General features: G+C 39.0%; 1 protein-coding gene across 1 annotated transcript in view; it reads left to right on the plus strand.

The window, feature by feature from the left end:
* The window catches only part of TSPAN7 (tetraspanin 7), a 127243-nt gene that overhangs the window by 99887 nt on the left and 11966 nt on the right, over positions 1-15390 (plus strand). Inside the window, exons 2-5 of the mRNA XM_036226668.1 lie at positions 2012-2200; positions 6167-6241; positions 8809-8904; positions 10686-10841. Of these exons, the coding sequence (XP_036082561.1) occupies positions 2012-2200; positions 6167-6241; positions 8809-8904; positions 10686-10841 (516 nt within the window). The remainder of the gene's footprint in view (positions 1-2011; positions 2201-6166; positions 6242-8808; positions 8905-10685; positions 10842-15390) is intronic.

Below are 15390 nucleotides of genomic sequence, written 5' to 3' on the forward strand. Positions count from 1 at the left end.
TAACTGAAATTTTGGTTTTGTTCAATACATTTTCATTGTGATATTTACACCTTTAGGAAGATAATGCTAGAGTGGGAAATAGAGGAGAAAGTTCGCTTTGATTCCATTTTAGGTTACCTAACGGTATTTACCTGATGGAGGAGTTGTCTAAGTGTTTGGCATTTGAAAAGAATGTTTTATAAAATAAAGGTTCTAAGACCTTAATGAATATTAAACAATCACTCTGTGCCTGGTACTGTGATAAGCAATGAGTAATAAAAGTCAACTTAGGCACTGACCTTTCTACCTGATGTTCAGTGAATTCTTTCCCCCAACGAGTGGAGAATTGAATCTTAAATTTTGATTCTAGTGGATGAAGAGCATTTTATGTTTCCATTTTGAGGAGTATGGCAGAAGAGGCTGTTCAAAGAGCTACTTTCTTTAGCAACCACCAGGTGTCAGCAGAGGACTTGGAACTCTTGGCAACACCTGCATTCTAGGTTTTCCTAACTCACAAGGCCATCTCCATTGGAACTTTTCAAAAGCAGTAGACCTTCACATGGGCCACCATCTCCCAAATATAACTGTCAAACACTTTATTTTCAAGAGTGTATCACATCCATTAACCTTTGCCTTGTAAAAATAACATTAGTTCCTCAATCTTTTTCTGATTTAAGGCTTTTAATTCTGTCTTTCAAGGTGATAGTTCTACAAAGAAGAGAGGCTGTTGGAATGAAGATAGGGGAATATCATCAAATTCTTGTTATTTCCAATGAAGCCATCCCCCAAATAGGTGGAGCCCCCAGTCTCTTATTTTTCCTGCACAGAGAAACAATCTGATAGTGGAGTGTAATGGCACAAAACTGCATAAGTTTTCAGAGTATAAAGGAGAGAGACATTGGTATCTTCACTGGCCTAGCCATTTGGTTCCTCATGTAGCATGTGTCTGACGGTTTTCACTTACATATAAGAACAGTATGCTGATTAACAGGAAAAACCTTGGCGATGTGGATACCGATTTGTATCATACTGGTTTTCTCATTTTTCATCTGGCCTCCTCTCTTGAATGGGCAGGCTGGACAGGGAGCTGAGATATTTCATATGAGAGATTGGATGATAGGGTGGGACCAACCTGGGGAACGGCTCCCTTAGATACCCAGGCTTCTTTGAACCACATAAGGTTTCAAAAGAAGTGGTACTTAGAGGGCTATTGGTTTTAATGACTTGCTAAGCAACTGGTAAATTGAAGGAGAGATAGAGACACAAAGTCAATCACTGGCTTCAGCAGCTAAAGCTGCAGGGGAATGAAAATAAGTCATAGCATACAGCTCCAAGTCTACTCCCTGAAGTAAAGGCCTCACTGACATAAGGTTCTAGAATTTAGACATGTTGTGGATATATCCTGTGGACTGATCAGCAGGGTTTTACAAATCACATTACAGCTAATTCCAGGAATTATTTGGATTCTTCTGTTGTTTTATACTGAATAAAATATTATAAATAAGGCTGAATCAATAGGAATTCAAAAATATTTTGAGTATTTGCTTTTGTAGAGATTTTTGTGAAAATAGTAAAAGAAAATCACCTTGTTCCTTAAAACATGTAGGATGTCCTTAAACATACTCTATACATACCTGCCATAGAAAAGGGTAGCTGATGTTCTTACTGAGGTTATACCCAGCTCATCATTGGGCAGCCGCTCTCAGACCAGACATAGAATGGCTTTGAGACCTATATTAGGATGTACTTTTAAAGGAACGTATTTGTTGGCTTGACTTCCAATTAATATAGTAACTGCTTGTGGGATTGGGTAAAGGACAAATCGAATCGTACAAAATCAATGTGTATTTGCTCTGTGGTGGCTTTAGTTAATGGTCTTCAACATTTTCCGTGGCTTTAGGAAATCCTACATCAAGTGCCATCTTACCCATGGGAACTCAGATTTAGAATTTCAGGTTCATTATTCCTTGTCGATTTTCACCCATCTCAGTAGCAATTTCACACTCCCTTCTACCCTCCTCCTTCTTTTCAGATCACCGGGGTGATCCTGCTAGTCGTTGGAGTTTGGGGCAAGCTTACTCTGGGCACATATATCTCCCTTATTGCCGAGAACTCCACAAATGCTCCCTATGTGCTCATCGGAACTGGCACCACTATCGTTGTTTTTGGCCTGTTTGGATGCTTTGCTACATGCCGTGGTAGCCCATGGATGCTGAAACTGGTGAGTATGTCACAACATCATACTGCTTTTTCGACTACTTTTTGTAAAAATATAAATCACATGAAAGTGAAGTGGCCCTTTTCGAAGCCACAGACAAGACCTTAATATTCATTGAGTCTAATTTTAGTCCAGACTCTTACATAATCCACCTTTTAATCCCCTAGAGGGAAAAACAACCTCAACACACAGCCTGGCACAAAAATATTCAGTCCTAGTCCCTCGAGGTAGATGATGACAAAGCAGTGGCCAGCAGTTTCAATAGGCCATTTATATCCTCATGGCAAGATGCCCTGTTCCAGTTTGAATTCTGTCTTAGAAATCTTTTCAAGCATGCAATGCGCAGCTTTTGTGGGCAAGGCAGCATCCCACACATAAGCAGCTTTTCATCTCCAAGTTCCCACTGGAGAAATACTTTATGCCTCCTTGGGCTTGGCCATGCTTGGATATATAGACATGATCTTCTCTAAACCTATACACTCTGGCTCAGGTCTATGGGAGTTGAGCTAAGCCAGAGCTTCCCCACTCAACAGAGGGTTGATGCAGTGCCAAGTATTGGCTACCAGGACCAGTACTGGTTGCCTTTATCCTAGTAGGAGAGACACAGCAGTGACGTTTTCCAAAGAGTAAGGACAGGCTGTTAAAAGGTTGTTACTGTGATTGTTAACTTTTTGGCAGACTAGTTGCCTAAGTCTCTACTCACTGTCCATGCTTTTCATTTATAAGTTAATGTTAAAAGATTTCATAGATAAAAGATAGCAAAGGCCTCTCCTCAAAAGAAATATTTGTTTAAAAGGATTTATTTCAGACATCTCATTCTGCAAAAGTGGGTAACAGATATTCCATCAGTACTGTGTTGCTTATCGTTCCTCATTTAGCTCTAGGTTGTTGTAACATTTAATACCATCTGATGCCAGATATGGATGTGAGTGTAATTCACTCCAAAGGAACCATTTTCCAAACTGGCACAGATAGTCTCCTTGCTGGCAGTCTCATAGAAGTTATGTTTAATTGGGCACGTTCTGTTCTTCAGACCATGCAGAAGGCTTATACACTGGCCACCACTATTTCTTTTTTGGTTGGTGGAAAAGCTATAGTGGGACTAGACTGAGGCATTTCTGCTGCTGTCACTTACCACTCTATGCTACCACACTGAGTCTGCCTTCTCATATTTATTACAAGCACTAGGATTTCTTTTGGTCTAGTGTTAGAGTCCTCAACTTTGGATTCATGCTTAAATCACCTGGGAACTTTTTTTAAAAAACATCTTTTACAGGGCCCCATGTTAAACCAGTTGAACAAGAATCTATAGCAATGAGTCTCTGGCATCACATTTTCTAAAGGCTTTCCAGGGGATTCTTCTTGTACAACCAGGAGAACCTCTTGTTTAGTACAATGAAGACCAAAGGGAGAATTAACTTTGGAGGCATAGAAAAGAAGGATTGCTAAATATCTATCTATCCAAACAAGAAGGGAGGGGACCTGATCATAAGATCTGACTGATTCTGACACTAACTGGCTTAAGTTTTTAGTAGCAAGGATGTAACCTCTCTGGGCCTTTGTTCTCATTTATGAAAGAATGGTAATGGAATAAATCACCAAGGTTTCTTCCAGTCCAAATACTATAACTGAAGCAGGACAGAAGAGGGGATACAACAATGGAATAATTGTCTCTGCCATCTTCTGATAGTGGTTTTACACTATGCTGTCATTTTCTCCTAACACTTGTGAGCTCATCAGCCAGTGACCTTTGGGGAGCAGAGAAATTTTTCAGGTTTTGTTTTGTTTTTGTTTTTGGTCTTTAAAAAACTATCATTTATTCTTTTTACCTGCTAGATGCTGTCCTGGGTGCATACTAAATTTTATTTATTCCTCACCACCACTGAGAAATACAGGTTGTATTTTCATGTTATGAGATAAAGACTCTGAGGTTAAATTACCTGCCCAGGTTCACACAGATAATGTTGGCGAAGCTGAGAATGGAATCCCATATATGTCTCTTTTTAGAGCCAAGATTATTTTTACTACATTATGTTCATTTGGAGGAAACTTGAGCCCTACCACCTGTATTTAGTACTAGCTCTTCCCAATAGGATTTTAGCCAAGTCTTTCTGAAGGAGAAGTAAGTATTCTCTGGGAGCTTCTAGAAGCAGGGGACTTCTCAGAGTCAGAAAATTGCTTATCTGGCTAACAAGAGCGGAAGTCATTTAATTAACTGTCAATCTAGAATGTTACAGTCCTCACTTAACCTCATTAACTGAAAAACAACTGAAAATAACTATCTCTACTTTTTGGAGGCCCAGAAAGACTGCCTTTTCTCTAAGAGTTAGTTCATAGCAAAGCTAGGACTCAAATCTTGGAGGACTTCTGACCACAGAGTCAAATGTTCTTTCTCCCACCTGCCTCCTGACTTTCCCACAAGACTTTCTGGTGGAGTCTAGGCCTGGTGTGAGACTCTGCCTATAGTAAAGTGTGCTTCTAATTGCATTTTGTATCAAGTTGAGAGAGAGAAATCATGTACATTGGGCATTCTGCTCGTAATTGTGTGTTCGATATTTTAGTGGCTGTGCTTTAAGTGTGTATAGATACTTTTGTTAACATTTCAAATGATACTGGCATTTTAAGCCAGTATTCCTTCTTTTTAATATATGTACCACTAGCTAGGAAAAATAACATGATTCTATGTACATATGTATACTTTACAGGACATGTGTACACTTTACAAGTCATATGGCCATGTGCAATCTATCTAAATTCCACAACATCATCTAGGGCCATTCCAAATGTTGAGAACTCTTGAATTTCATTCTGAGATAAGAAGAAGCAGATTGTAAGGCATATGCCTTATAGGAAAGAAATCAATTCTCTTTCCTTTTATCTGCTTTTCAAAGTCATAAAAATGGAAACCCTTAATGTCTATTAAGTACCATGTAATGTCCCTGAACTTAGGCATGCATGCGCATGCACACAAAATCAACTTGGAAAGTACAGGAAGCATGAAATGAGTAAGAAGCAATAAGGGTTTTAGATGCCTGAAAATATTGTTAGTAGTGTAACATATTTGCTTTTTTTCAAGGCTATCAACTCCACTTAGTGTGCAGAACAAGAGATGTAAGCAGCCCACTGGCCACTGCTATGAGTGCTGCATTTGGGCCTGACCACTATATTTAGGACCAAGGTCAACCTGTGCATTTTCCAGTCTTTCTGCCAGAATTGGAGGGATACAATTCCAAAGGAAGGGGTGATGAAGCCATTTCATATGAGATGGTCTTAAGGAAACTAGAGGGGTTTTCCCAAATGAAGAGAGGCAGCAGGTTCACAATATGGCTGTGTTCGCACATCTAAAGGGCCTGTTGTACAGAAGAGGGTTAGGCTAGTTCTTGTATCTCCTGAAAGCTGATCCAACACCAGTGAGTGGAAGTTACAAGTTGGAAGACTGTGGCCGAGGGAAAGGAAGTCTTTCCAGCAGTTGAAAGTTTGAAAACTGAATGGGTGGAGGGAGTAGACTCAGTTTGCAAAGGCTAGATGGAGAATGAATGCAGATGCTGATGACCATGTTAGGAAAGTGGTATGAAAGACTCCCAGACAGCACAAAACCGTGTTCTGTGACCTCCAGAGTACTTTCTGGCTTAAGGATTCTAATGTTAAAAATAGCAAACACCTTAGTTGTAAAAAGTCCTTTCAGATTTCTTCTGGTTGAGCAGAGCTTATAGGCGTGATCCTAGTTGCTGGATGAGCTCTCCTCAGCATGTCTGTCCCTAAATATTCATGTTTATTAAATAGATACATTCCAATATTGAGGCTCATGTGGGTAAATCTGGAGAAATTTTAAACTTTTCCTAAACTTTGTCTAGAGAACATGAAGAATTGTTTGTCTAATTCCCCCTGACAAGAACTAACCCACCCCCAAAGGACCACTCTTCTTAATCTTGACATATCTGACTTTGTCCTTGTCCACTTGATTTTCAGTATGCAATGTTTCTGTCCCTGGTGTTCCTGGCTGAGCTTGTAGCTGGCATTTCAGGTTTCGTGTTTCGTCATGAGGTGCGTATACACAAAGTGGAGCATTCTGTTAAAGAGTCTTTGGGAAGAGGGATTTTGTAAACTCTTGAAATGTGTAAAGGGCACATATAGGGTAGCTGGCATCTCCAGTGGTATCAGTATTTTCCAAATGTCATGTAATGTGTGCTGAAATGCCCATAAATTTCCTAATACAGAAATTATGCCAAAACTGAAAACTTAATTGTTGATCCTCACACTGTTGTTTTACATAGGTATTACATAAAATGATTCTCCACACTGTTTTATAGCAGTGACCTTCGATATAGATTAAATACTCCTTTTAAAATAGCCACTTCAGCAAAGTGCAAGTGTGTATCTATAACAGGATTTCTGAGGTTACAAAGGCAAGCCAAACTTGTGAGTTATAGCCCAAAGGCAAAGTGCTATATTTTCTCAAAGCACCCTGTGCTCTTTCCTCTCATCCCCAGTGTCTCTGGGGGCTGCCCCCTGCCACCCCAGGGTTAAACCCACAAACCAGTGGCGAGCAGCCCTGCTGCTTTGTGTGGTAGTAAGGGAAAAGGGGAGAAGACAGTCATGATACAAAACCCCTACAGCACTTTGTTTTTAATTTACATGTAGAATTTTACATTTCTAAAGCTGGGGAAAAATAATTTTGAATAAATACTGTTTAGTGATCATAACTACTAGTTTCAAGGACACTGCTGGCAGTCCTGTGTGGCCATTCTACCATGTACTGTCACTTTAGCTGTTCCAGACAATGAGTAGATACTAATGCAAAGACAGGATGTTCTCATGCTGCCTGTAGCCACTGCGGTATCACTTTTCAGATGTGTATATTGATGATAGATTAGACAGTGTGTATGTTAGAAGAAATTCTGGTTCTAACTCCAAAAATAATCCATTATTGTAAATCCATTATTATACCCTATAAATAGCAGTAAAGCCAGAGTAGATACTTATGTGTTAGAAAGGAACACAATAGCAAGATACGAGTGGAAAACATGCTTGAATAGTGTCACTAGCTCTTGGAAGTCTGGAATCATCTGTCCCAGGCCGTGCTTTTGTGTTTGGCCAAGTTAAGTTCCCAGTGAACCTGCTTTATGTGATCTCTACTGCTTTCCCTATTGCTCTGGTTTTTCTTCTTACCAGAGATGGTATCTCAGATGCCAAAGCTGACTCCTAGAACCATTTCATATGCATGCTGCATCTGGAACTAGACGCCCCATTGTTATTCTTGGCCAAGGTAAAATTTGATGACATCACAGCCTTGACAGCCCTAGAAATGCCACCAAGGCATGTGTGAACTCCACACACAGCCTGGCTGGCTCCCACCTTAGCCCTTGCTCAGCTTCTGCCTGTGTGCTGCCATGACTGGGCTCCATGTAGTGAGTATTATTTTAATGGTTCCTGATACCTAGGGCCTAGACATCCTCATCCACTTCACCAATTTTAATAGATGGGAATTGCAATGCTACTCTTTGTCCACTAGTACTGGTTTTAAGTTCGGCTAGTCAAACACACATTGATGAGAATAGGTGGCATTTAGCACCGTTTACTCACATGAAATAGTATAGGAAGCACAGCTTGCTGGCAGGGCAGCAGCAGGTTTGTTTTGTCAGCGGGAGTCCTTAAAGCGGTCCAGAGTCCATTCTTTGTATACCTGCCCACCCCCAAGGGACAACACAGGTACAGTGAAATGCGAGGATAGAGGTGATTGTGATAGCCACCTTGGCTTAGAAGCTCCATGTAACCATTGTCTCTCTATCTCTTGTAACTGTCCCATGTACATAGCATTCATTATCTCAGCAAGAAACATGCCTAGTTATGAGAGTCACCATACTTATCCCCAATTTTTCCATCAGATAATTATCGTCATTTGCTTTCCTCCCAGTCCAGAGTAATTTTACCAGTCACGGACAGTTTTACCATAAGTGGGGTTGCCTGGTAACACAACTGACCCTCCACCTTGAGCAGATTTCCAAGGGAATAGACTCTGAAAGTTAATCCAAGGTCAGATGTGTTTACAGAGGAGAAAGGGTTTTGTTAATCATTTATTAACATGAAAACTTCAGGTTCTTTAGCCTCTTTTTGGCCTGAGTAAGACAGATATGTGAAAGTTGGTTTTGTCCCACTCCTGTATGCTAGAATAAGGATCCGTTTCTGTTCAAAACATTAGTCTTCCTGCCTCACCTCAATGGCTTCTCCTTTGTCATTCTTCTGAGTAAAGGCAGAAAAAGTTATAGAAAGATGGGCATTAATCAATTCAAAGAAAGTAACTAGAAAACCTAGATTTAGTAGCTCACCATCAAAGCTCTTTTAGAAACTGACCAGCAACTTCAGTGGGTCATTTAACAAGGTAGCTTTCCTCTGGATTAGCAGTAAGGGGAACAATTTCTTTTAAATTCCAGAGCTGATAAACTCGTTGGCAAATTTTCTGACTCCCTTGTCTCAGAAAATGGCATTCTCTCCCAGGCCTAAATTTATTCAGAGACTTTCAGAAGATGCTACTTTGGGTTAAAAGTTGGTAAGAATCTGAGTCAGTTTGGGCTGCAGTGGACCAGAACCCTGTTCCTCCTTGTCTTCCATAGATCAAGGACACATTCTTGAGGACTTACACGGATGCCATGCAGAATTACAACGGCAATGATGAGAGGAGCCGAGCAGTGGACCATGTGCAGCGCAGTGTAAGTTTGAGGGAAGGATATTGGGCTGGGAAGTGCCTGCAAGGATTGGCCTTAGATTTGTGGTATACTGGTGATGTTGGACCAATAGCATTTGCTGTTGATTCCTGTTCTCCAACTCTTGGTCCAGTTCTATTTCCAAACGTGGACATCCAGCCCTTGTCCAGGGTCCTATCATCTGGATAATTAGTGTCAAGAAGTATCACTGCCTTTGGCTTGCTTTTCATCAGTAAGAAGTGTGAGCATTCTAGGAAAGCTACTTTGCCCTTAAAATATGAAGCCCTGGGAAGGAGGTAGGCAGTGAATGTATGACAGCCTTGCTTAGATTTGGTTCCCAAAGGCTGGCATTTTGAAAGTGGTGTCTTTAGTGTGGGTAAAGAGCTCAAGTAAACTCCGTTCACTGGCTTGGACACTTTAGTAAGGATGGAGAGTGGAGATAGAAGAAACTGAGAATCTGTCAGGTGTGTGAATGACCCAGGCTGTCTGGTGTTTTGCAGAAGCTATGAGGAAAATAAATATTTCACCGCCAGGAGGCACTCAGAATAAGAGGTGCTGATGCTCAAGCCTGACACCCATCAGGATCACCTGGGGAGGTTTTTGATTTGGGAGCGTTTTTAATTTTTTTTATTTGTTTGTTTTTGTTCATTTGTTTTTTGTTTTTTGTTTTTTTGTTTTGTTTTGTTTTGTTTTGTTTTGCTTCAGAAGTAGTATCTTAATTTGGAGGGATTTATTTTGATAAAATTTCAAACTTATCCAGAAAAATTGCAAGAATAGTACAAGAAACTGTGTAACTTTTACCAAGATTCACTAATTATACTTTTGCCCCATTTACTTTAATATTCTCTATGTCAATGGTAGACAAATTATTTATACAAAGTTGAGGGCAACACAGTCTCTGTCACAACTGCTCAACTCTGCCACTGTAGCACAGAAGCCACCATAGATAACACATAAACAAAGAGTCCTGTCTGTGTCCCAATAAAATTTGATTTACAAAACCAGGCAGCTGGTGGGCTATAGTTTATCAACATAAGTTCTCTTTCTTCATCTATGTGCATTTTCCCCCCTTACATTATTAGTTTACTTATTATAAATCCTTTGAAGAACTTTTGAAAACCATTTTTGTTTTGTCTCCAATGTCATCAATCCTGATTGAGTCTATCTATACCTTTACTATCATCCAACTCACACAAGTGATTTTTATGCCTCACTGGGCCAGAGAACCACTGCTTTACTTTGTGGATGTGGTAAGAAAGCCAACATGACCTATCATCTGGGACTACCTTCCTTCTCTGAGTTCAAATGGGCTTCCCAGTGAGGATATTTTTTCATGGAGGTTCAGCTTATCTTTACTCAGCCTGTTGACTTAGAGGCTTGGCCCATGTTCTTCTTTTAAAATAAATTTTTAAAAATACCCAAAAAAAGGCAAATGAAAATCGATACACTTATAGCAATGTTTAAGGTTCAAATGGACTAAAACTAAAAATTAAAGTTAAGAAAAAAATCAAGAACTATGTGATGTTTAAAAGAAAGCAAACTAAAAGACCCACTAAAAGTATAGAAGAAAAATAAGCCAACTAGATGAGGTAGAAAATGAGATACATAAATGCTAAAAAAAAAAGTAGAAAACTGCAATATAAAATTAGAAAATTGAGAAATGTACTTTTAAAATATTTTAATAAAATGGAAACATTAACATATTAAAAACAATTTGCAGGGCAGTGAGTGAGGAGACCGCAAAGTTTTTATATGCCTCACTATTCTTTTCCTTTCCCTGTTAATAGCTGAGCTGCTGTGGTGTGCAGAACTACACCAACTGGAGCACCAGCTCATACTTCCTGGACCATGGCATCCCCCCTAGTTGCTGCATGAATGAAACTGACTGTAATCCCCAAGATCTGCACAATCTGACTGTGGCTGCCACCAAAGTTAACCAAAAGGTATTTACTTCCTCTCAGTCCTGATGGGATCAGTAGTGAATGTTTGGGTGGGCTTTTTTTGTTTCTGTAAGATTATGGCAAGTAGGTTAGAAATGGTAGCCTAGCAAGGAGTCAAGAATATTCCTTTGTCGTCCTTCATTGCCTGGGAGAGGCAATCAAGGCTACCCACTTCTGAAGGAGAAAGCTGTGACTCAGCTCAGTTTCATATTCCTCTCTCAGCAAGAATCTACCAGGCATAGTTAGGAAGGTTTAGCAAGTGTTTTCTGTTAACCCTGATGCCATTGTCAAACAGGGAATGCTGGCTTTCTTCTTTCTGGGTGTCTTTATTCTGCTTAATATATCTTCAAAACATGAAATTATTTGCAGCTGGGTCCATAGCAAAAAGGGGGAGTAGAGTTGACAGACAGCATTTGCTTCTGCTAGGAGGGTAGCCTTTATTTTAGGGAGCTCACTACTATAGGAGGAGAAATCAACAACTCTAATTTAATTCACTGTCGACATTCTGACTCCAAAAGAAATTAGAAAAGAAAAACTGACTGAAAGAAATTTGAAATTTAGTATATAGTGGACATGAGAGAAATGAAATTTCAGTAGTCAGAAAAAGAGTATCAATTTTGTATTCTACTTTATAGAGAATATGGTGAAGACATGACGCAAGTACATGTGAAGGCTATCTATTAAATGTTTAGAGAAATGTCAGCTATGAAATCTATTTTGGTAAACAAAAGGGATAATAAAATTTTACTATTGAGTTTATCTGTGGTTATGAGGCCATCAGGTAAATCTTTTCTTACTAAGGTAAAATTCACCTCTTCTAAGGTCTTAAAAATTATCTGTGATCTGATACAACTACTGAGTACTTTAAAGAACATAGCCATTCTCTCAAAATTAGAATGTTAAGAGATGGTTTCTGTATTTTATCAATTTAATATTGGCATTTGTAGCATAAACACTGCAAGGCATTGTTGCCATCTTCTCATTCTGGTGCTATTTTGCTGTTGCTGTGGTGAGGTAAAGTGTTCAGTATTGACTGCTTTATGTCTTGACTATGAAGACATCTATTCCTACCAAAATTCTCTTATGAACCCAAAGTTTATGCCTCTTTCACCTCTCATCAATGAGGTTTCTACATGGTCATTTCTAGTACGCACCCATACATGTTATTATGCTGCTGTTTTATGAAGTGTCAAACTTGCCTAGCACATGGTGAGTATTCTGATTTATAAAAGGCAAGAAGTGCTTTGTGGCAGTGAGATATTAGCATACCAGAGCCTCAGGAGGTCATTTGTAGAAGCAGCAACTATCAGCCTTTGATAAGTCTTTTTTTATACTCAAATTTCCTCTTCTTTTGTGAAAGTTAAAGATCTAAAAGTCAGGAATATGGGGTCCGGAGTCAGACTCCAGTTTAAATTCTGGCTCAGCCACTTGCTAATCAAACGATCTTGATCAAATTAATTTTCCTCAGTCTTGTTTTTCTCATCTGTAAAATGGACATAATAATAGTTCTGCCTCTTAGGATTGATATGAGGATTTAATGAGAAAACATATCTAAGGCATGGTGCCTGGCACAGAGTAAGGACACAGTAAATGTTAACTGTAACATTTAAAGTTGATGGTAATGTAAATGTCAGGATGATGATGGTGAAGTTAGTTTCCTACTGTACTGGCTTTTATTAGAAATGATGCAGCTGGTTCTTGTAGGAAGAATTTCTTTTTAGTATTCCAAAGCAAGTTTAGAGGCATATCCTATAGTACATTTCTATAATCCTTACATTTATTTCCAGAAAGAAAGATCATTGAGCATTTTTTCATTTTATCGATAATCTACAAATTGACCTCACTCCCCGCCTTCCCCCACAATCCTACTTTACATTTTCCTGGGCATCTCAAATACCTGGGAGAGGTGCTTAACATCTCTCCTACTTCCCTTGTACTCTTGAACCTGGCTCCCTGAGAGGAGAAGAAATGAGTGAAAACAGAAATTTATCTACTGAGTTTCATTGGCTATTCTCATTGAATGCTCACATGAACCTCTGAGACAAATTACTTCTCAGGTCTGAGTCTCAGATGCCTCACCTATAAAAGATAGGATATGGGGATGGGGTAGAGACAGTAATAGTAGATGCTCATAATAATTAGCATCCTCCTGCCCCCATCACTGGCTCCCTCCCTCAGGAGGCTTAACTATTACCACATTCTAGCTATATGGAATCCTGTTATATATATAGAATAAATACATTCTAAATCTCCATAGATCTTTTGGTGTCTTGAGCCCTCTGCTCTGACAGCACAGAAAGATGACTCTTGTCTCATATCTGGCAGCCTGAGAAACCTACCTTGTACAAATAACTGGGAGACAGCAGTAAGGAGGTGAAAACAGTAAAGCAGAATATTTATTGTTTTGTTTGGAGGATGGATTTTATTTTGGTTCTTTTAGCAGGATATTGAAATGTCTGCATGTTCAGTTAGCCAATAGCATTGACTGAATCCCTCTTCCATAGGAATTCTTTGACATTTTTAAGAGCAAGGGCAAGAGGACAAGAGACTTATTCTGGTTGGCAGCTACTGAGATACTCTTCCTAGAATCTGTCTAGGACTAGCCGTCTACTCCTAGTATTGAAAGTCAACCACTTACAGATGTGTTCCATTGGTGACTGTGTTGGCTTAAATGTGCTGAGTGCCTGAGAAAATTATCTGTTGTTTCTGGGTGTTTCCTAGGACACTTAGTAGGCCTCTGTAAGTTTATATCATACCTGATAACCAGGCTTTCACTTTAGGAAATTAAATAGATTGTTGTGAGGGATAAAATTATGGTTTTGTGGAGAACTTCAGAGCAAATGCAAACATGGTCTGTGGTGTATATCAAAGCAGTTCTTGCAGTCTGCAGATCTATACTGACCTGGAAAATGAGCTTGTGGGTCCATATGGTAAATTACAGAGCTAAATCCAGAGATGGAAAGCATTGATTTTAACCTTGCATTGATTTTAACCTTGGTCTTGTATTATTTAAACAACAACAAGGAAGCTAAATCACTTTCATCCTCTCATTTTAAGTAACTGTCTTACTGAAATGATTCATTCATTTACTTTCTTATTTGGAATAAAAAACAGTGGGGGAACTTTTCTTATAGAAGAGTGTTTCTTGAACTTTAATGGGCATGCGAAACATTTGGAGATATTATAAACATTTATTAACATTCATTAAAAACAAATAACCTAGGGACTTGACAGATTCTAATTCGATAGTTCTGGAGTGGGGCCTCAGATTCTGTGTTTCTAGCTAATCTTCATGTGTTGCTGCTGCTCATAGAAGAACCCCACTATGAGGAGCAATGTTTAGAGAGAATAATTTTGCTGCAATTGTAGTAAGGCCAGGCACCCACTTCATTTTTCTGGTTTCTCTTATTGGTTGGAGTAGGCTAATCAAAAATAATGTGACTGACTCTGACATTTCCTAAAATGCAGAAATCATACTTCAAAAAAATATAGTTAGCTTGTGTATAGAATTGAAGTTCATAGGGGAAAAAGTCTATGCCAAGCTATTTTAACGAAGAAGATAATAGCTCACCTTACTTCTCTCTAATCGTTATTGTTAGGTTTTTATTTCTGTATTTTGAGCCAACCTAACACTGATGCTGGTCTGAACTTTATTCCTCTGCTGGACCATCAACCACCACTGTAGGAGAAGATACAGTAATGATGGCCAGCATGGCAAAACACTATCTTAGCTGATACCATTTGGAAAAGTATTGGAATGCCCGCATCTCTTTTTGCTTTGAATTCTTCCTAATCCAAACTGCTCTCCCTTCTATGACCTTTTTAAAAATAATGTAATATAGTTTACTAGTAAGAATGAAATCAGCAAGCAAGCTTCTGCTCTAAAGAGAGAATCGAATTTCAAAACTCCGCATGAGTGATAATGTATTTCCTTTCCCACTCTTGCCCTGGAGTTTAGATTTACATTAGGTAACTAAGGTGTATCAATTGTCCATTGCTATGAAAACATGTGTCAAAGCACTGCTGCTAAGTTAATGTCTTTTTCTCTGCAAAAAGACTCTGAATGCATAAACACTTATTAAAAGATAGAGCATTGACAGAATTTTCACAAGCTATGAGAAATGTTAAATTGCTAAATTGTGAATTTAACAATGGGAGACATTTTTTGTTGTTCTTCAGATGGTATTATAATTTAGAGTGTCTTTCTTGATAAACAAAAATCCTTTTTATTCTACTTATGAAATTAATGTCTTGATTTTTCATAGAATTTATATATTCAAGTTGAAGCCCTTTTTCAGAAAACTGGAAAATGACCATGTCTTCCAAAGCCAAATACATCAGTTCAGAAGTCTAGATTGATTTGGCCCAGTTCCAAATGAACATACATATAAATGTTCCCCCGTCTCTCCTTCCCTTCCTCCTCCTCCCCTTTTTCTTTCCTCCATACCTTCCTCCACCACCTCCTTCCCCATTCTGTCAGGAAGAGTTAGTTTTTGCCTTTGCATTATGGGTGATACACAAAATTTAGTGTTTCCTACCTGTACTAGATGAG

Source organism: Rousettus aegyptiacus, unplaced genomic scaffold (assembly GCF_014176215.1).
Source record: "Rousettus aegyptiacus isolate mRouAeg1 unplaced genomic scaffold, mRouAeg1.p scaffold_m13_p_9, whole genome shotgun sequence".
Classification (NCBI taxonomy): Eukaryota; Metazoa; Chordata; class Mammalia; order Chiroptera; family Pteropodidae; genus Rousettus; species Rousettus aegyptiacus.